The sequence below is a fragment of the Neophocaena asiaeorientalis genome, unplaced genomic scaffold (assembly GCF_003031525.2).
Source record: "Neophocaena asiaeorientalis asiaeorientalis breed wild unplaced genomic scaffold, Neophocaena_asiaeorientalis_V1.1 scaffold254, whole genome shotgun sequence".
NCBI lineage: Eukaryota > Metazoa > Chordata > Mammalia > Artiodactyla > Phocoenidae > Neophocaena > Neophocaena asiaeorientalis.
The window spans coordinates 8,266,110-8,287,090 of record NW_020174705.1 but is presented as its reverse complement, the minus strand read 5'-3'; the positions used below and the strand labels follow the sequence as shown (position 1 = coordinate 8,287,090).

At 42.4% G+C, this 20,981-nt stretch overlaps 1 protein-coding gene across 2 annotated transcripts in view; it reads left to right on the top strand.

Annotated features, from left to right (window-relative positions):
• Positions 1–20,981, top strand: part of GRIN2A (glutamate ionotropic receptor NMDA type subunit 2A) — a 366,372-nt gene that overhangs the window by 244,877 nt on the left and 100,514 nt on the right. For both annotated transcript variants that reach the window (XM_024759609.1, XM_024759610.1), the window contains one exon: positions 10,011–10,125. In XM_024759609.1, coding sequence (XP_024615377.1) covers positions 10,011–10,125 — 115 coding nt within the window. The remainder of the gene's footprint in view (positions 1–10,010; positions 10,126–20,981) is intronic.

Here is a 20,981-nt window from a genome sequence, read left to right as displayed (position 1 = left end):
GCCTGTTTTTTTTTTTTTTTTTTTGCGGTATGCGGGCCTCTCACTGTCGTGGCCTCTCCCATTGCGGAGCACAGGCTCCGGACACGCAGACCCGGCAGCCATGGCTCACGGGCCCAGCCGCTCCGGGCATGTGGGATCTTCCCAGACCGGGGCACGAACCCGGGTCCCCTGCATCGGCAGGCGGACTCCCAACCACTGCGCCACCAGGGAAGCCCTTCTGTGCATCTTTTGATTGGGTTGTTTGTTTTTTTTTATTATTGAGCTGCATGAGCTGTTTGTATATTTTGGAGATTAATCCCTTGTCAGTTGCTTCATTTGCAAATATTTGCTCCCATTCTGAGGGTTGTCTTTCATCTTGTTTATGGTTTCCTTTGCTGTGCAAAAGCTTTTAAGTTCCATTAGGTCCAAGGGATGCAATCTTGTGAGCTATATGGGCATAGAAGGAAGCAGGGTTTTTGCTGGAGGAAGGAATATGAATATTCCTAAGTTTGAATTTAGAACAGAGAGTTCAAATGAGTGGTTAGTAGATATGCTACATTTCATTTACAGTATTATTTTTAAATTAATTTACTGAATGCCTTTAGCTGGGCTTTTCATCATTCTCTATAATCTTGTATCTGGTCCGTTTCAGCCCTTGATGTTATCTGTCCTGTCTCATACCTGGAAAGCATGAGAGTCTTTGATTCCTTCCAAGAGCTCAACTTGGTGTTTGCCCAGAAAAAAAGCAAGTAGAAATGGAGCAATGGAAGACTAATCAGTATTCTGATAGACTAGGTCCCCCTGCTAATGTTCCTCTAGCATCAGGGAATTTAGTTGCAAATATATTACCATTTATTGGAATTATTGTAGAAAACCTGCTTTCTCCCTAAACTGTAAGTGACTTCAAGGGAAGGACCACAAGTTTTTTACTTAACATTTTATCTCCTGCATGTTGCTGGCATATAGTATAGGTACTCAATTAGTATTTATTTGAATTGAGGATGTGTTTGATAAGAAATGAATTTGAGGCCTTTCGATAGATGTGCTTTGAGGTGTTGCTTACTGGACCAAACTCTTAATTTATGGTCCATAACTTATGATCTTGGTTTTAGCACTGAATGTTCCATGCCCTGGGAAATCCCTCAGTTCTGGGAAAACTGAGATAGTTGTTCATACTACTTACAGATGTCAATCCTACCTCTTAGCCTTAGCACCGTAAAACTTCTCATTAACGCTGTGTGGTTGTTACGCACTGAATGTTTGCATTCTCCCAAAATTCACATGCTGAAGCTCTAATTCCCAGTGTGATGTTATTTGGAGGTGAGGTCTTCAGGAAGTTGTTATGGTTAGATGAGGTCGTGAGGGTGGGGCCTTCATGATGGAATTAGTGTCCTTTAAAAAGAGGAAGAGACTAGAGATCTGACTCTTTGGCCATGTGAGAACAGAGCAAGATAGTGTGTAAACCAGGAAGAGAATCCTCACCAGGATTCAGATCTGCCCAGGCGTGACCTAGGACTTCCAGTCTCCAGAACTGTGACAAATAAGTGCCTGTTGTTTAAGTCACCCAATCTATGGTGTTTTGTAACAGCAGCCTGAGCAGACTAAGACAGTGGTGTTTTACCCCATTGACATAGGAGTGAGGTGAGACTCAGAGGAGTTGGATGATTTGCTTAAAGGCACAGCGCCAATAATGGAGGGTTTAAAACTCAACTCTAGCTTGCAAATCCCTAATCTGCTCTTCTCTCTACCTGACAATGTTCCTAGAGTTCAGAGTACTGAGTTATGTACTCCTGTCCTCAAGTACTTTGTAACCCGGCAGAGGTGATACAGTTGTGCAGGTTATGAATAGCGCAGGGGGGACCCCTTTGCATCGTATTCACTGCAGATTTGTGTTTTATTTTCACAGTTCCTCTGGCAGATGGTAGTATCAGGTTGTATTAGTCAGGGTTCTCCAGAGAAACAGAAGTAGTAAGATATTTATATAGAGAAAGACATTTACTACGAGAGATTGGCTCACATGATTATGGAGGCTGAGAAGCCCCACGATCTGCCATCTCCTGGGCCCCAGCCTTTCTCCTCTGCCTTAGTTACCTCTGCGGGTCTCCAGAGACCCACTGAGCACAGGTGAACGCGCTCTGGACAGATAGAGAAAGTGGGGCTCATTGTCAGAGGGCTAGAGAATACGATAGAGACCTCCTGAGACTTCTCCTTCCCTCAGTAAATATGTACTGAACAGCTTCTCTCTGCCAGGCACTGTTCCAGGTTCTGGAAAGGGGGAACAGCCGAGAACAAGATAGACAAATCCCCTCTTCTCATGGGGCCTAAGGTTCCAGGATGGGGGGATACCCAGTGATTCTTGGATAAAGTTGCACTTTGAATTGATTCACACCGTCTCATTCTGCACATTTGGGGAAGGTGAGGAGTCAACATCCATGTACATCTGCCTGTTTGAGATCCTGAATAATTTGATAGCATAGACACAAGTGATCCAGGGAGTTCATAGAAACTGCTTGTCATGTTGCCTACTTTTTTTCCAGCTCTCTTGGAATAGATGCTCATTGCAGGGGATGAATCCATTGACGCCTGTGCCAGCCAGTTCCAAATGGTTAGGTGAGGCAGAGCCATTAGAGGTTCATGGTGATATGTTCAGTACTATTTTGATAGTGTTACAAAATACTATCCAGAATTTCAAGAATTTCCACATCCCCCATCATGTTCCTGAAAAAACCACACATATAAGGAGCAAGAGATCCTGAGAACCGCTTTATTAATGGACACTCAGGCTTCCAATAATTCCTGATAAAGTAGAATTAGGGCATGCATCTTAGATCCTACTATAGATCCTATTCCCACTGCAAACCTTTGGCCAAATGGGTCAAGCATGTTGTCTAGTGATGGGGTAGATAGAATGGTCACACTTACAGAGAAAGCTTTGCCCTAACTTACTCCATGTTTTAAACTTAGAAATTGTATTACAAAAGATAGTTGGTGGGCATGTCCTCAGAAAGTCACCTTTGGCTCAGGTGTGCTCACCAAGCAGAGATGGGAAGCCCAGGAGTCATGAAGGGCAGGCTGGCACCTGGGTCAGCACTCTTGCATCATAGCCTGGTCCAGGGGTACCTGGGGCTCTGAGTAATCAGATTAGCTTGGGGTAGGGGCCTACAGGGTTCATTGCCTCCCTTGGAAAACTGGGATTAGCAGTCAAAATGATCCTCGAGCATCTAAGAGAAAGCCTTTTAATTTCAAATTTTAGAAGGAAAAAAGATAAATATGTGAAACCGTGACACCTACTACTACCCCCGCTGTCTTCATTTACCAGGCACCATTATGTGCCAGCACTCTGCTGGTCCCATCACTTACCTGTCTCACCAAATGTCATCTAATGTGATCCCTATAATTACACAGAGATGTGGCTATCATAACTTGACTTTTACAGAAGAGGAAATGGATGCCCTGAGAACTTAGGAGACTTACCTGGCACTGGAAGCCACAGAACTGCATGCTAACCCAGGCGTTCTGATTCCTAAACTAAACAGTCGTCTTGCAGAATTGCTTCTCTACAGTTGTTGCACAGGAAAGAAACGTCGAAAGAGCAAGTTCCCAGCAGCCAATGCCTGCTCATTCATTTGTTCGGTTATTCAACAAATACTTTTAAGCTCGTACTGCAGGACACTCTTTTAGGTGTTTTAGAATCGCAGTGATCATAAGAAAGATCCCTGCCTTTTTGGAGCTTACCACTCCTGTTCTAATTTTTTCAATTAGTGTTGCTCAGCCAAGACAACTAACATGATTATTATCCTTTTTGAATTGGCCACAATGGAATTTGAGAAAGAGTAAATACTCCCTGCTCTTTTTTTAACCCAGTTTTGTTTCTTTGTTTTGGGTTTTTTTCTTCTTCTTCTTTTTCATTATGCTGCAGTTTCTCAGTCCGTTTTGAATTACGCTAGCCTGGATTATGCAGATCTATGTGTTGGAGTTATTACAATTCTGTCCTGACATTTAAGTCTCAGCTCTTCGGTCATGCCTTTGGTAATCATTCAGGGGAAATGAGAAACCACCGATGAGTATATGAAGTTAAGAACCGGGGCAAAGAGGAAAGTACACTCATTAAGAGACTTGCTGAAAAGAAATGGTGTGAGAGCGTATTCGGGGAAGGTGTGGTGCAGGAGTTGGGAGTTGAAAAACCATGAGTTTGCTCTAAAGAGAGGATTTGTGCCCGAAAGGGAATGGTTAATGGAGGATGAGAGGGTGCTGAGAAACACATCAAAGTGGAAGGGATTTCAAACCACCAAGAGGAAGACGGAAAGCGCCAAACTATTTTGTAAAAATGAGAGTGTCTTGAGAACTGAAAAAGGGTAAAGAAGACAGTGACTCTTTCCAAAAGCATGTAAATTAAATGACAAATGAAAAAAATGGTGACACTAAAGCAGTTTGAGGAGGCATTTAAGGGCTAGTGCGATTCAGGAAAAGGCCTGGGGAACATGAGAAATAGCAAAGCAGATGGAAAATTAACTGAAAATTGAGACACACTGAATGGGTTCTGGTGGCATTTATGAAACAGTAAGAGAATTATAGTCTGAAGGGAAATAGTGAATAATAATATGTCTAGAGAACATTGTGAATAATCAGATTTGGAAAGTTAAAGGAGACTTACGAGGCAAAAGAGAGAAAATAGAAATCTGGAGGAATGAGACACTTTAAGTAATAGTTGAAAGAGCTTATGCAGCCCATATATGGTTGGCCTTTGACAAAAAGAAAGAAGGATCCTGGCAATGAGTACCCAGAATGGCCGCAATAAGCCCGGCTTTAAAAGAATGAAGTTGCATTTGGGGTGGGGTGTTAGGAAATATGACAGGGTGGAAAAAAAAATACATGGAAACTTTATGTAAAGGTTAACTACTGTTTAAGCAACATCTGTGTACCAGGCATTGGGCCAGACATTTTATGTGCACTATTGCTAAGTCCACCCACACACCTGGGAGTGAGGGATCTGTTAGGTTAAACCACGTGAAACCATCATGGTTACTTCATGATCTGTTTTTACAAAGAAGGAAGTGGAAGCTCAGAGAATTTTAAATATATGACCCCAAGTGACACAGCTGGGGAATAACAGAGGCAGGCTTTGATCCCAACAATTGCTAGCAATAGCAATTCATTCTTTAATTCACTCTGCGCCTATCTATTTTAGCACCAGCCATGTGCCAGGCACTCTGTTTGGCACTAAAAATACAATACAAAACAAGGCATAAGAGGTCCCTGCCTTCCTGATGCACACCGTCCATCTGCTGGTTAAAAAACAAGATGAAACACCAAAGATGGTCCAAGACAGCTGTCCAGTAGAAATATAATGTAATCACTTATCATCTCAGATTATCTGGCCACAGAGTGAACAAGTAAAAAGAAGATAAAATTAATTTTAATAATGTATCCTACTGCGACCACAATGTCTAAATTTTTTCAACATTAAATGAATATAAAATTGTTTATGAGATCTTTTACACTATTTTTTCATACAAAGTCTTCCAAATCCAGTATGTCGTGCCCTTATGGCACATTTCTATTCAGACTAACCACATTTCAAGTACTCCATAGCCACCGGTTGGTGGTGGCTACCATATTAGAGCAGATCTAGAAAGACCTTGATAATTCTGGCCCAATTTCTTTGCAGTCATAATATAGGGAAAACAGTCCACCTGTTTTTCCATGTTATTTCTGATCCCCATACACCAGCATTTCACAGGGCACAAAATGCAAGCCGTAGAGAAATGTTTCTTTCACCTGTACTTCAGCTTCATACACCTGAGGCTGTAGACACCAAAGGAAATTTGTAGGTATGTGCATCACATAATTTACATATTTTCTGTTATGTATTTCACTGATTAAGAAAACAACAACAACTTGACACCTTACCATCAATGGACGATAATAACACAGAAGTGGACCCTCTGCAAGCCATCAGAGCCTCCGCCATGTCCAGGTTTTGCCAGCATGTCTTCATGTGTTTATTGCTCCTGGTGGAAACATCGAAGATGTAATTCGAAGCTTAGCAGCAGCCAGAATTTCTGATATTTCATCTGGTCACTAAAAGTTTTGTAATCAATTTTCAAGAGATAAACAAAACAGTGATAAGATTTTACTGTTTAATACAAGTGCCCAGCAGGTGTTAATGGGGACCAAGCAGTGGGGTGTATAATGGTTTTTCCCTGGGTAAAGAATTCTGCTCTGGAGTAAGTTTAAGTGGGAAGAAAGCCTGTGGAAATACGGATCATCCTTCCTAGAAATTAGATGGGGGAATTGAAGGTAATGGGTACTTGCTCCCTGCCAACTTCATAATGAAATTACTGTTCAGCAAATATTCTTGTTAGAGGTTTTTTTTTTTTTTCCTTCCCAGGGGACTGAAGACTTTTAATGGGAAGGAAGGGAGGGAGGAAGGAAGGGAGGGAGGGAGGGAGGGAGGAAGGAAGGAAGGAAGGAAGGAAGGAAGGAAGGAAGGAAGGAAGGAAGGAAGGAAGGAAAGGAAGGAAGGAAGGAAGGAAGGAAGAAAGAAGGAAAGAAGAAAAGAAGGAAAGAAAAGAAAGAAAGAAGGAAGGAAGGAAGGAAGAAGGGAAGGAGGGAGGGAAGGAAGGAAGGAAGGAAGGAAGAAAATAGACAATATTAACATAGAGTATGTAGACTCATTGGTCCAGAATACTGATTTTTAAAGGAACACAGAACAATGTGGAGTGTGAGAATTTCCATATAGTTGTTTCCATATAATCTGAAGAAGATGGATTGCATCTAAATAATGTCCCTGCTAACTCCATCTGATTTCACTACAAAATGGGAGAAAAGGAAATGAGCAGGGGAAACAGAGATGGGGAATTAAAGAAGAGGGAGATTGAGGTAGATTCAGCTGGCATATCAGAAGAAGACTGGGTGCTCAACAGGGCATGCTAGCTCCTAGATTAAAATGGTGACCGTGACATCGGTTCACACCACATAACCCTGTGAATGGCTCTCCCCGGGCCAGGGGTCCAAGTCAAACCCAAAGCGTTCGTCCTCTGGTCTGCCGTTTCCAAACACATATCAAATTGGGTATTTTCAAACCTCTTGCTAATGGACTAAGTTTTTCAGTTTCACCCACATTTGGGGTGTTAGATTGACCCAACGTGAACTCTGTTCACTTCAAATTATTGTATAATCAAAACTTGGCTTGAGAGCTTTTATTGGATTCAATAAAAAACAACAAACAAACAAACTAAAACCCTCGATGAATCAGCAGGCCTAACTATGAGTTTTGGACTGCAGAGACAGAATGACTTGGTTACAGATTTCCTGCCAGCCCAGGTAAAGTCCACTGGTGGGCTTCGTCTGCAATTTTTATGCTGAAATTCCATGGACAGTGTTCCATCGTGACATTTCATGGGTCTTTGCCCTTGGCCTTGCAGTTTCCTCCATGCGGTGAATCACTCCTCTCCTTAAAACCTTTTGTGATCCTCATGGCCATCTGAACAAAATCCAGACCTTTAGGTCCCTTATGATCTAGCTTAAGGGATGCTCTCCAGACAAATCCCACTGCCTGTCAGCTGTACTAAGCTATTTCCCCTAGCATGTCACTTCCTTTGCTGACTCTTCCTTGTTTAAGATGACTCCTCTGCTCTGAATGCTCTTCTCCGCCTCTCCTCAACCTCTTTACTCTTGAAGGTTCCCAGGAAGTCCTCCCTACGTTGCAGAGATTGCGTTAGGGGCCCTTCCTCTACATTCTCATGACGTATACTTACTGTGCATTGGCGCACAAGTGGCCTTCTCTGTACTGTCATTGTTTATGTGTCTATGTCTCTGAATTGTGAGGATGTAAGAGGGGCCACAGGCACTGTGTTTTTTATTTCTGTATTTATGGGACTCACCATAAGGCCTGACACTCAATAGACATTCAGTAAATTGTTGTTGAATCGGTAAATTATCTTCCTAGGAAATGATCAGCGATGCCTCAGATGCACCAGATAGAGTCGTGATTACCCTTTGCTTCTTCTAGAATAGCAGTGTTTGGTTTTTCTGTTTTTAAACAGTATTTTGTTAAAAATAAAAACTATCTGCAGAAAATTTGGAGAATACAAAGATACACAAAAGAAAATGGAAAGTACCTGGGATCCTTCCATGCATAGACAAACCCTATTTTTATCCTCTTTTCTGCTTGTTTAACATTAAATAGCAAGCATTATCTTCATGCCATTAACTTGTCTCAAAAACATGATTTTTTAAGGACTCAAAACAGTCCATTGAATGGATACACAAAAATGTTCTTTGCCTTTTCCCCAATTTCTTAACCTTGTCCTTGGAGACCTGATTCTTCCCCCATAGGACACAGTCAGGTCTTCTGCACTGTGGCTGTCCAGGGGCAGACATGTGACCAGTTAGGCCAATCTCTCTTTTTGGAATTATTTTTGTAATCTAGTCCTCTTCCTTAATATTTTACTTCTTTAGCTACTTTTGTTGTTAAAGGAATATAGTGCAAAAATATGCTTTGACTTTGAGGTACCCTGTCTTTCTGGGTTGGTCTCTGAATGCTTCTAACCACCATACTGTATTTACTGAGTGTCTGCTAAGTGGTGTGTTTTCTTGGACGTCTTTAACATCATATTTTTCTCACGCTGCAAGGAGATGTGAACCCCTGAGAAGCCTCCCTCCCAAATCCTGGGAAATGAGCTCTGTCTTGCTCTGCATCAGAGCCGAGCGTGACTACAGGCGACGTGGTTTGAGGCGGGGGTGTGGGAGGTAGAGATAAGAGTACTGTAAGACAGACAGACATCACTTGCGACGAAGACAACTGCACAGTTGTATAGGGCAGACATCGAGGAGCCATCCTTGACGCCTCTCTCTCCCCCACCCTCATGTCTAACCCATCACTGAATACCTGCTCAGTATTTCTCCACTTGTGTTGCTGCTCCTACTCTTCCTTCTCCTCCTCTTTTGGGGCCACAATGGGACCAAAGCCAACACCATCTCTCACCTGAATAATAAGAGCACTGTGACCAGCCCCCCTCTACCTACTGTGGTCCCCCGCAAACCTATTCTGTACACATTTAAGTCATATTATACTGATACAAGAAAAGTCTGATTATGTCACCTCCTTGATTAAAGTCTTCAATGTCTTTCTATTGTTTTAAAATGAAGATAAAACTGTTTAACATGGCCTGAAAAGCTTTGCACTGTCTGCCCCTATTTACCTTCTCACCCACACCACACACCCCATTTCCCTGTCTCTCTCTGCTTTGGCCTTACTGGTTTGCACTCAGCCCTTCATAAGCACTACCACAGGACCTTTGTACATGCTGTCCCCTTTTCCTGGAATGTGCTTACATCTTTTCTGATCTAGTTAATGCTGAGTCATCCTTCAGGTCAAGCTGCACTTCCTTATAGAAGCCTTGCCTGACCCCTGTTTCACTTTCACATAGCACACCCCGCCGCCCCCTCTATTGTAGCACTTGTCATTGTACGGTGATTAACCAATTAATACCTGTCCTCTCCCTTAGACTATAAGCTTTAAGAGGACAGAGATCATGTCTGTTTCTTCTTTATTGCCAACCAACTAGCTGAGTCCTGACATGTAGCAAATATTTGATAAATATTAGTTGAATGAATAATGAATGAATGGGATGTCATTTCTTTGATGTTGTATACCATGTGGTTTATGAACAAGCAGTTTCCTTTAGGGAAGCTTGTTAAAACATGCTTTCAGATCCTCCTGTAAGAAGATCATTTGAACAAAAGTCTGTAGTCTGGCAGGACAAATATGTTCCATCCCCTGTGCTTTCTGCAATAAATTACTAATGCCTATACAGGATTGGGGATTCTGGGATTGATTACAGGCTCATGAAAAGGAGTGCATGGAAGTTAGCAGAGCCTGTGTGGGTACTGATGCTTCCACAGATAGAGGCTCCTTGTGATGAGTTTACACCTTCTCAGTTTTATGCTGATGGTGGCATCCACTTATTTGTTTGAAACCTCTTTAATTCTTCCCTAAACATTTGTTTTTCTCTTCCTCTCTCTAGATTTATGGTCAATGTGACATGGGATGGCAAAGACTTGTCCTTCACTGAGGAAGGCTATCAGGTGCACCCCAGGCTGGTGGTCATCGTGCTGAACAAGGACCGCGAATGGGAAAAGGTGAGCATCCTTCTGTGTGCCGAATACAGGGGAGGCAGGAAAGGTGTGGGCAGCAAGGGAGCTCAAACTACTCCTTTTCCCAGAGTATTTCCCTCTGAGCAGCTCCACATGTCATTCCATGACCCTTGATGGAACAAGGCAGACAGATACTGTAAGATGGAGATGCTTTCCCTGGGTGAACTGTGGCAGTTGTGTGTTGTTCATTGTGTTGGGTTCTCAAATCTGAGTAGGTAGTGTCCCTGAAAGACTTAAGGTAATTTAAAAGCAGTGAAGTTTGGGTCACATCATTGCAGTAGCAAGTGTTCACTATCTGGCAATGATCACACCAGTTTGCCTAAACCTCATAATGGGGTGCGATCTTCACACATTTTGCCCTATGAATGAACCCCTTGTATTTTCATGTACTTAGTCTTTTGCTTTGAATCAACTCATTTCCAAAACTTAAATGTATCACTTCTGCAAATCATGGATTGGAGAGGGTTGTATTTCTTGTAAAGCACATTTTCTAGAACATATATAATAACTATAAAAAATCAATGTTCAGGAAAAGCTCATCTGAGGTACCACACAAGACACAGGGGATTTTCTAGAGTTACGGCAATACTCCTTGTCTTGAACATTTGTCAAAATGCATCAGACTATCACACAAGATTTGTTTCATTGCATGCCATTGTATCTAAATTGAGATACCCTGCACAATTAATTACCAATGTTTACTGAGTTTTCATACTTAACTCCATGACATGAGTACTAGTTATGACAACAATAGCCATTGTTTATTGAACGCTTACTTGATTTTTGCTTTAGGCGGTACACCCAAGCTCTGAGTGACGACTTGGTTTATTCATTCATTCCACAAATGATTATTCAGTGCCTGCGATGTGCCAGGCACTATTCTTGATGCTTGGAATCTATCAGTGAACAGGAGAGACAAAACAACAATTTCTGATTCATGGAACTTAGACTCTGGTGTGTGTGTGGAGAGGGATGGGTTGGGATTTTGTGCACTTTTGTGATGCTTGAGGAAAGCACTGGATTCTGTCCGCGGGTGTTACCTCTGCTCTTCCCTCTGGTAAACCCTGTAGCCCACTGTCCTAAGTGGCTCACATCTCCATGTCTGAGCTGGTTCCTTTATGTATCTGGGACTTTGAACATGCTTTTTCTTTTTCTTTCCTGTAATGCTCCCCTGTATCCTTACTTTCTTTTATTCATCCTTCAAATTCTGGCTTCTCTCTCCTCTTGCAAATGGAAAGTCAAAATGCAAGTTATTTTTTTCTTGTCCATAATAAGAGGTAGAGAACTTGAGCCTTTCTGCCTTTTGTTATTACATTTTGGAGTTATTTTTCAACCTTTTGAAGTTACACAGTCTGAGGATCACTTTTGGAACTGTAAAATCATTCTCGTTGGTTGGATTTAACCAGTCCTGGGTCAGGCTTGGCTCACACCTGTGGATTCTCTGTGCTGCCTTTGGACATACCTCATTTGCCAGGGAGCCTGTTTACAGGGAGGCCACTGTAATGCAGGTGATAACATTGCATAAAAGAAGGCGGCCCTTGATAGGCTTCATTTCCACATACAGAAAATACCCTTTTAATATTTTGTGTGTCCTCCTTCAAATTTCTGTTGAAATATAGCAATTTCCCAAAAAGGCAGCTCCGGGAATTGCTGCGGAGCTGAGCTTAGAATGTACAAATCTTCCTGTAGTTGGTCTATTCTCGCAGCGCTCAGGGGATCCAGTGCTTCAGAAATAACTCCTTGTGCTTCTGTCTCGAAGAAAGAGGAAGCCAATGGAGCAGGTAAATACCAGTCATGTTATCCTTAAAGCCGTCCCCCAGCAGCACATGCTGGTACAGCCGGTCAGCAGAGGGGAAGGTCTGCAGAAGGAGGGAGCTGTTATTCTGGGACTCAGGAGATTTCTTTTCATCTCTGAGGTCACTCAGTGGAGTCACTAGAAGCAGCATGTAATGAGGGTGTCTTGGAAAACATGACAAGCCCTTAGCGGGACATTTGCTTTCCGCTGGGCCTTTGTGTGCAGCTGGCGTGGATTAGTCCAGTGCTGTGCACAGTGCCCGCTTGTGTTCAGCAGACACAGGACTCAGGTCTGAGCAGACTTTCCTCTTGTAAATTGGGACTTCCATGCCCTCCGCCTCTCCTTTTTTTTTTCGATGGCTTTGCTCTGCATTAGAGCTTAGTGGGTCCAAGCCTTCCCAGAGATGCTTGAAAATAATACCCTGGTTACAAGCCAATTGGCAGCCCAGGCCAATACAATAAACACCCTCTGTGGGCCAACTCTTTGGCCAACATTCCAAGCTGCACCAGAGTGAGGCAAGGATGAATGGGATACCACCCCTCTCCTCAAGTAGCTCATGACTGAGCCATGTCTGGGGAGAGAGGGGTGGACTTGACTCGGTCAAATGGGTAAGTCTTCACAAGGGTGGGGACATTGAGTAAAAGATTGGATCTCTCCATGGTGAATCGTCTTATTAACTACTTGGGAAAATGCTTTGGGAATAATTCTATTTACCATTTTAGGGTTACACCAGTCTAAAATGAAACAAATATGTGTGCATACGCACATGCATATAACATACATACAGACTAGTTTTTAAAAGCATATATATTTAGAGAGAAAGAAAGAGAGAGGGGGAGGGAGAGAGATTTAAAGAAAGGTTTTTAAAGCAGTTTTGACTTCAAGCATGAATGGGACAAAAATCATAAATATTAAAGTAAAACAACCCTCTTCTCTTCTAGAGAAGCTCTAATTAAAGATGGTACAGATACCCCAGAAGACAAAAGGGAGACCCGTCATTACGTCCTCCTGAATGAAGGGCCCCATTCGCGTCTCTCTGATGCGTCTGCTTCCCTCTTTATTCTCACCACTCTGTTTGCATTCTCTTTGGTGCCCTTGATCTCAGTTGCTTTCCACACTGTGATGACTCCCAGATCCCTCTCTCCAGCCCAGATCTCCTGATCTCCAGACTTGGCAACAGGACTCCCTTACACGGACAGCCCATAGGCCTCCACTTCATCTTGTCCAAAGCCAAAGTCACCATCTTCTTCTCTCAAATATGGTTATTCTCCTGTGTCCCAGCACAGAAAGCTCCATTCTTATCCTCCAAGCCCTCATAGGCACTTGTCGTCTGCTCATTCTTCTGTCTCAGTTCCTGTCTCTTTGAACACTTTCCTCGTTTTGCCAAGGGCACCCCTTCCATTGATTCTACATCTGGATAATCCAGATCAGGCCGTGTCCTTTCCACTTTGTACAAACCTGTATACCAACTCCTAAGAGTGTCAGCAGCTTGCGTTATAATTATTTGCTTGCACGTTCGTCTTCACGTGGACTGTGAGCCCCATCAGAGAAAGGTCTGTTCCTTCCACATGTTTCTTTGGCTGTACCACAAGGTGCTATTTCTTTTTTTTTTTTTTTGGCGGTATCCGGGCCTCTCACTGCTGCGGCCTCTCCCGTTGTGGAGCACAGGCTCCGGACGCACAGGCCCAGCGGCCATGGCTCACGGGCCCAGCCGCTCCACGGCATGTGGGATCGTCCCGGACCGGGTCACGAACCCGTGTCCCCTGCATCGGCAGGCGAACTCTCAACCACTGCGCCACCAGGGAAGCCCATAAGGTGCTATTTCTAATGCCTGGAAGGACCTCTATACAATCTGCTGGTAATGCTGACTTCAATCACCATCTACTAAGAGCTACTCTATACCAAGAACTGTGCTGAGAGTTTTATGTCCATGAGCTCATTTAGGCATTTCAACAACTCATCTACAGTAGGTATTCTTATCCTTGCCTCATAAATGGAAATTCAGGTTCAGAGAAGCCAGGGACCTGCCTCAGATCCTGCATGTGGTAGAAGCAGGATGTGAATGGAGGACTGCCTGACCCCACAGGCTGTATTCCTAATTCCTACATCGTACTGAATTACAGCTGGTGGGAAAGGAATATTTTAGAGGAGAAATTAAGGGAGTTCCTCCTATCCTTAGAGTGACACCCACCTCCTTATTCTCACTGGATGCAGCAGATTTCACTCAAACCCAACCAGTTGGAACTTGGGGTATAAGCATTTATCACGTCACACAGGCCGTCTTTTTTGTTCTACAGAAGTTCCACCTTCCAATCTGGCTCACTGAAGAAGGGGTTGTACCCTGTTCCTGTGCCTTGTGCCTAATGAAGCAGATGCCAGTTAAAGAATTCCTAGTACAGATACGATAAAGGAGATCTTAGAAAAAGCTAAGATCGATCCCCAGTTCTGGCTGTGGCATATCAGTGTGTTACCAGATCTATCGAGACTTTCACCCACAATGGTGTATGCATGGGGTGCAGTTTGCCCATGGTGGGGTCTCTAATTAGAGAATGTCATAACTCCCTCCCTTCGAAATCATTGTATTTTAACTACCCCTCCATCACTTTCCCACCACATTTAACCTAGATGGCTTGGTGAGTCTCAAGAACTCACGTGCAGAAGATTCCTAGCGTGTGTGTTTGCTGTGTGTGTGTGTGTGTGTGTGTGTGTGTGTGTGTGGTATCAGTTATCTGCCAAAGGGTTCATCCTGCTAAAAGATGGAAATATTTATGCAAACATTATACTTGGCATCTGCATACACATACTCCAATGATTACGTTAAAGAAAATCACGGAGGAAAATTATAATTGAGAGGACACCAGTAAGTTACAATTGATAGAACAATTGCACGAATTGCTAAAACTGAAGTGCATTGTTTATACGTCCTGCAAGCAGCCAGAAATATATTATGGCTTCTACTATGTGCTTGCTTTGCTTAGAAAAACGATGGCAGTGCATTGATGAAGCCATGAATTCTGGCTGTGACTAGCACTGAGAGAATACTGTCTGTTTTCAGGTTTTCACTTTTTCCTTTACCACTGTATCTCTGGTGCTCAATAGCTGTGGCTCAATAAATATTTAGAGAATGGATACGAGAATGAAAGGATTTTTTTTTCACGCACTTCCCCAAATGAGGAACAGCTTTTAGTGTGGTCATTTTACATGTGTGGTCCTCTGGGCTACCCATATCAGAGTAACCATGGGAAAGATGTAAAGGTGCTAAGACTTTTGCGGTACTAGCACTACCTCGAACCTACAGAATAATCATTTCTGATTCTGCTTTTTCATAAGCTCCCCTAGCAATGCCCATTAAAGATATAGAACTACTGCTTTAGGACATGGATTTACTCTTTGTTATCTTGAAAAAATGGTTTCATCTAGGTCATCCTGGCTATCAAGATTTCCTGCTTCCTGTCTTTGTCCCTCTTTCTTCCTTTGGAATACACAGCTTAGTAGCAATGCTGAAGAGCAGTGGTACAGGAGAAAAGGAAATAAGGAAATTGGAGTCCTGTAGCACCTAGAGTAATCTCTGCTGAATGAGACAGTAACAGTGCCAAGTGAAATGTTTATGGATGTAGTGTAGTTCCTATCACCTGGGGTGTCCTCAACAAATACTGAGTTATTAAATAACTGGTATTTTAGTTAAATCTGTCCCCCTTAAGCAGAGATGGTTGAATTTGGGGTATATAACCCTTATTTATTCACACTTTTATTCTGTCAAGCAAAATTTCCTGAGTACCTACTATGTGCAAGCCATTGTTGAGGGTTGCAATGAGACAGGTACCTGCCTTAGAGTGTCATAGGGCATGAGGAGATGCTCGTAATTGCAAGACAGTATGAAATATGCCACAGAAGATGCTCTGATAAAAGTCTGTGATGTTTGGAGAAGGGATATATTACATGTAGGCTGGCTGATCAAGGGCATCTCTACAGACGACTTCTAATTTGAGCAGGGTCTCAGATGAGACCTTCTGAACATGTGTGGGGAGGCCATTCCATGCAGAAGGACCATTGAAAGCCGAAGTCCAGAGGCAAGCGTGCTCAAGGCTCATTTGAGAAAGAGTTCAATGTGTTTGAAACATAGCTTGTATGGTAGGCAGAATTCTAAGAATGATCCCCAATGACCCTCACTCTTCTATAATCCTCTCTTCTAGGAGGATGACCTGTGAATATGATGAGATATGCCTTCTGTGATTGTTACGTTAGATAGCAAAAGGAGTTTTTCAGTGGACTTTGAGTTAATCAAAAGGAGTGTTATCAGGCTAAGCCTAACCTAATCACATGGGCCTTTTTTTTGGGGGGGGTGTATAGTTGTTTTACAATATTGTGTTCATTTCTACTGTACAACAAAGTGAAGTAGAGTTCCCTGTGCTGTATAGCAGGTTCTCATTAGTTATCTATTTTATACATATTAGCTAGTGTATATATGTCAATCCCAATTTCCCAATTCAACCCACCCCCCCTTTCCCCCCTTGATGTCCATAGGTTTGTTCTCTACACGTAGGCCTTTTAAAAGTAGAGAGTTTTCTGAAACTAATAGCAGAAGAGGAATTCAGAGAGATTTGAGCATAAGCAGGAATTGTCTGACTGCTGGATTTGAGGATTGAGAGGGCCACATGACAAGGAAGCAGGTGGCCACTAGGAGATGAGTTTAGTCTCTGGCCAACAGCCAGCAAGGAAACAAGGGCTTCAGTCCTACAACCTCCAGGAACTGAACTCTGCCAACAACCTGAATGAGTCTGCAAGTGGATTCTTCCCAGATCCTGCAGCTATGAGCCCAGCTGAGTGACAGCTTGGTTTTGGCCTCATGTGACCCTGAGCAGAGAACCCAGCTGAGCCCCGCTGGACTTCTGACCTACAGAACTGTGAGGTCATAAGGGAGCATTGTTTCAAGTGGCTATGTTTGAGGCCATTTGTTACATGGCAATAGAAGACAAAAGCAGATTGTTTAAAGGGAAAATATGGGAATGAAGGACCATACTGGAGTTTGAATTATACACTGTGGGATTTTATCCAGTCACCTTTGGGGTACTGTTGAAGACCTTGAGATGGGAGAACAACATAAAAATAATAATAGTAATAGCTACTACTCGTTTAGTATTGATGATACACCATGCAGGGTGCTAAGCGTTCAAATATATAAACTTATCTAATGCTCACATGAATACTGTGATGTATTACCCTCTTTTACATATGAAAGGGATAAATAAGGCCCAGGGAAATTCAATAACTTGCTCAAGATGATAGAGCTAATAAGTTGCAAAGCCAGGATAAGAACCCCATAGCCTGTTCTCTTAGATAAAAACTAAACTACTTCTTCAAAGATAAAATGGTGATTCGCATGGATCTTGGGGAAATTTTCTAAGGGACTAGCTATTTAAGTAGCTCAGGTTGAAGGGAATGTAGGTGTGAACAAGAACAGTGGCAATGGCATCTGAGAAATTTCAGCAACAGAACTGAAAGCACATGGCACTGACTGATTTGCTGAGAGATTTGTGAAAGAGAGAAGTCAGAAAGATTTTAAAAAAAAATTTTTTTAGGCATGGGTTTGTGTTTAGGCATTTCTGGACTGAGCACTTTCAGAAGAAATTTGTCATGCCTGTAAATGACATGGTTCATCTCTCATCCCTTCCTCTCCCCCTCTTTCCCTTTCTCTGTTTCCTTTATTCTCCAAAACCCACAGCTAAAATCAAGTGGCCTTTTGTAAAATGGGTTTGGTAATATCACCACCTTAGCAGAAGCTGTGTGAAATTTAATTTGTTTCCTTATATAATGATCATTAAGTTTCTCAAATGATGTAAGCCACAGAGAGGGAAAATTAAGCCATTACAAAAGATTTAAAATTATCCTCTGACTTCCCTAGAGTCATGCATAGTGACGGTTTTAAATACCTACACGGTACAATTTGTTAGGTCACAGTGGGGAAAGTACAATAGGTCTATAGCAAATGAACACATCAAACTGAAATGAGTAATGCCACCTCCGTGTGTGTGCGTGCGTGTGTGTGCGTGTGTGTGTGTGTGTGTGTATCTGTTTCTGTCTTGCATGGTTCTTTCTTTCCTTCTTTCCTTCCTTCCTTCCTCCCTCCCTCCCTCCTTCCTTCCTCCCTCCCTCCCTTCCTTCCTTCCTTCGTTCCTTTCTTTCTTGCAGTTGTAATATAAGCCTAACTCCAAAAAGAACAGCAATTGAACCATGCTTTTCTGCAAGGCAATAGTCTGCTAATAGTTTTCTAGATTTCTGAAATTTATAAAAAAGCAGTTCATAGAAAAGGCATCTCTATGGGAACATGCCTTGATGGGAATGTTGATGACAAAGATGATTGATGGCAATGATGATGATGGTTCTGTTGATTGACGGGGGGTCATGATGGCAGCAGCTGTCATTTGTTACGCTCCTGTTATATGCCAGACACCAAGCAGAGTGTTTTCAATACGTTATCTCACTTAAATATCACAATATTCTCTGCACTTTCTCACATATAAAACGGAGGTACTTAGTAGTACTTACCTCATAGGGTTGTTGGGAAAATTAAACAAAATATTATGTCAAGTGCTTAGAACACTGACTGGCACATAGTAGATGATCAGTAGATGCCAGCTCCAGTTACCATTAGAGCTCCATATTATGGGAGAGAACTTGAGAGCTGCATGGAATGAATGACTTGCCCAAGGTCATATAATGGTGAAGGCAGAATTTGAACATAAACAGTATTACAATAGAACCAGAATCAACCAGTATGTCATCTGGAGTATCCATCTCTACCCAACTCACAAACCCAGTTTGATAAGGAAGCTGTCTGAGAGTGAAGGGGCATAATTAAGCTGACAGATGGTATAAATGTAAGACAAAAGCTGTACCCTTGACAGCTTGCCTTGCCATCAATTATGAAAATGAGTGAATAGATTATTGAAATGATCTCAGATGAGTAAATTATTCAAAGAGCCTCTCAGTTGGAAGTATTTCTAGAAACTCCTGAACAGACAGATGAAAACCATTTTTTTTTTTCTGACTGGGTCATCAACTCTTCTGTGTTGTAAGTGAATGCAAAGCCCTGAGCTCCTATGATAGAGGGGAAAGAGAGGGAGGGAGGAAGGGAGGAAAGGAGAGAATGAGAGGATGAACACCAGGCTTTAGTCTCAATGCTGCAGAACATAGAATAGACTTCCTCCGTTATCTAGGAGAAAGGTTTTTTTTCTAACTATGTTCCCTGTTCATAGTGCCACAGGGGTCTCTGACTGGATAGGGGTTAATGAGACAAGATCCAGCTATAGCCAGAGATGGTAAAGCTTTATCTGATTGGTATATTGGTGCTCCAAGCAAGCTTTCTTTCGGGGAAAAGATACAAAATTTCTAAAATAATTTTGAAAGTGAGTAGAGTAAGGGGATTGAATTTAGACATCCTCTGAATATAAGGCAAATAAATGGTAAGCATTTGTTGAGCACCTATTACAAGCCAAACCTTACAACATTGGCTTTATATTTATTATTTCACTTCAGCTACAGTGATAACCCTATGATGTAGGTGGTATTCTCTGATTGTTGAGTAGGGAAGACCTGGATATATTCAGTGACATTTTTTCAATAGCTGAGAAAATATTCAAATTTAGGTCTTGTGAGTCTCCCAGTCTGGTGCTCATTCCGCCACTTGACACGGTTTCCAGGATGAATGATGGGAATTTTCATAAAGGACCTAGAGATTCTTGTGAATATTATCTTCCTTGGAGGTTGAGTGGAGGGAATGAATGACAATACCTAGCCCTTTGTGTAGACTTAAATCTTACTCTTTAGGATACATTAATTATTAACAACGAATGTCCCATGTGATTGATCTATATGTTTATTTATCTGTCCACCCAGCCAATCATCCAATGATCAGTCATCTACATAATAAACCATCCGTCCGTCTATCCATCCATCTACCCATCTCACCAACCAACTTTCATCCATCCACCTGGTCAGCCACTCTCGACGCCCCCCCCAATTACCCACTGCTGATCTGTTTGCCGTGTACCTACTCTGTGCCAGGCTGGGGGTAGGTGTGGGTGAAGCCAAAATGAATAATACAGTGTCCCTGCCCTCAGGAAGGTCACAGTCTAGTGGGAGAGACAGAGAAATGAACTTTCAGTTGCAACATAGATGGGTGTTAATAGTAGAGGTAAGCCCAGGGCACTGCAGGACACCTACCCAGCCTGGGTATTAGGAAAGAGATGAGAAAAGGCTTCCTCGAAAGAGCTAACATATGTCCTGAGTCCTAAAGGATGAAGAAGAGTTATCTAAAGGGTGAAGATCATTTGGCCCATTTTATTAACTGAATCACAAACATTTGAAGCCCCTTATTATTTGTTCCTCATTTCACAATTTATCCAGTTAGCTAGCTGTAGCTGGATTGCTTCCCACCCACCTACAACCACCAGACCTCCGTGATTTGCTGTCTGGACCTGCTCTCTACTTTCTTAGCATTGTGTCTGTCACGTTTGTTATTTCCCTCATTTACATGCTGATGGTGCGGACAGGAATGACATTTGTCTGTAAGAAAAGAGGCAGAACAGTGAAGAGTACTCTACCCCAGCAGTCTGCTTCTGGCTACAGGTGGCTGTGTCAGGCTGCCTTCTGTAGCTGCAGCTTGGTTTTCTCATCTGTGCTATTGGCAGCAGAAGCTGCACTTCCCACTACGCTGTTTTTCTTGGCTTTGGAGCCTGGGTTGGGCCAGAGAGAAAGGCAGATAGAAAAAGATTGAATATTCTGAGTGTTGATCTCTAAACTGTGAAAGACTTACCGTGCTTTCTAGATGCTGAAGACGAGAAAATTGGCTATCTGATACCTTGATATATTTCCCCACATTTTAAAAATAATTAATAATAAAACATAATAATTTCTGCATCCTAGTTATAGCCTAGGGGCTTTATATTCATTACTTTGACCCCTTTTAAACAGATATTGACATGAGTACTATCATGCCTTCCCCAGTTTATATATAAAGAAAATGAGGCTCTGAGAAGATTGATGA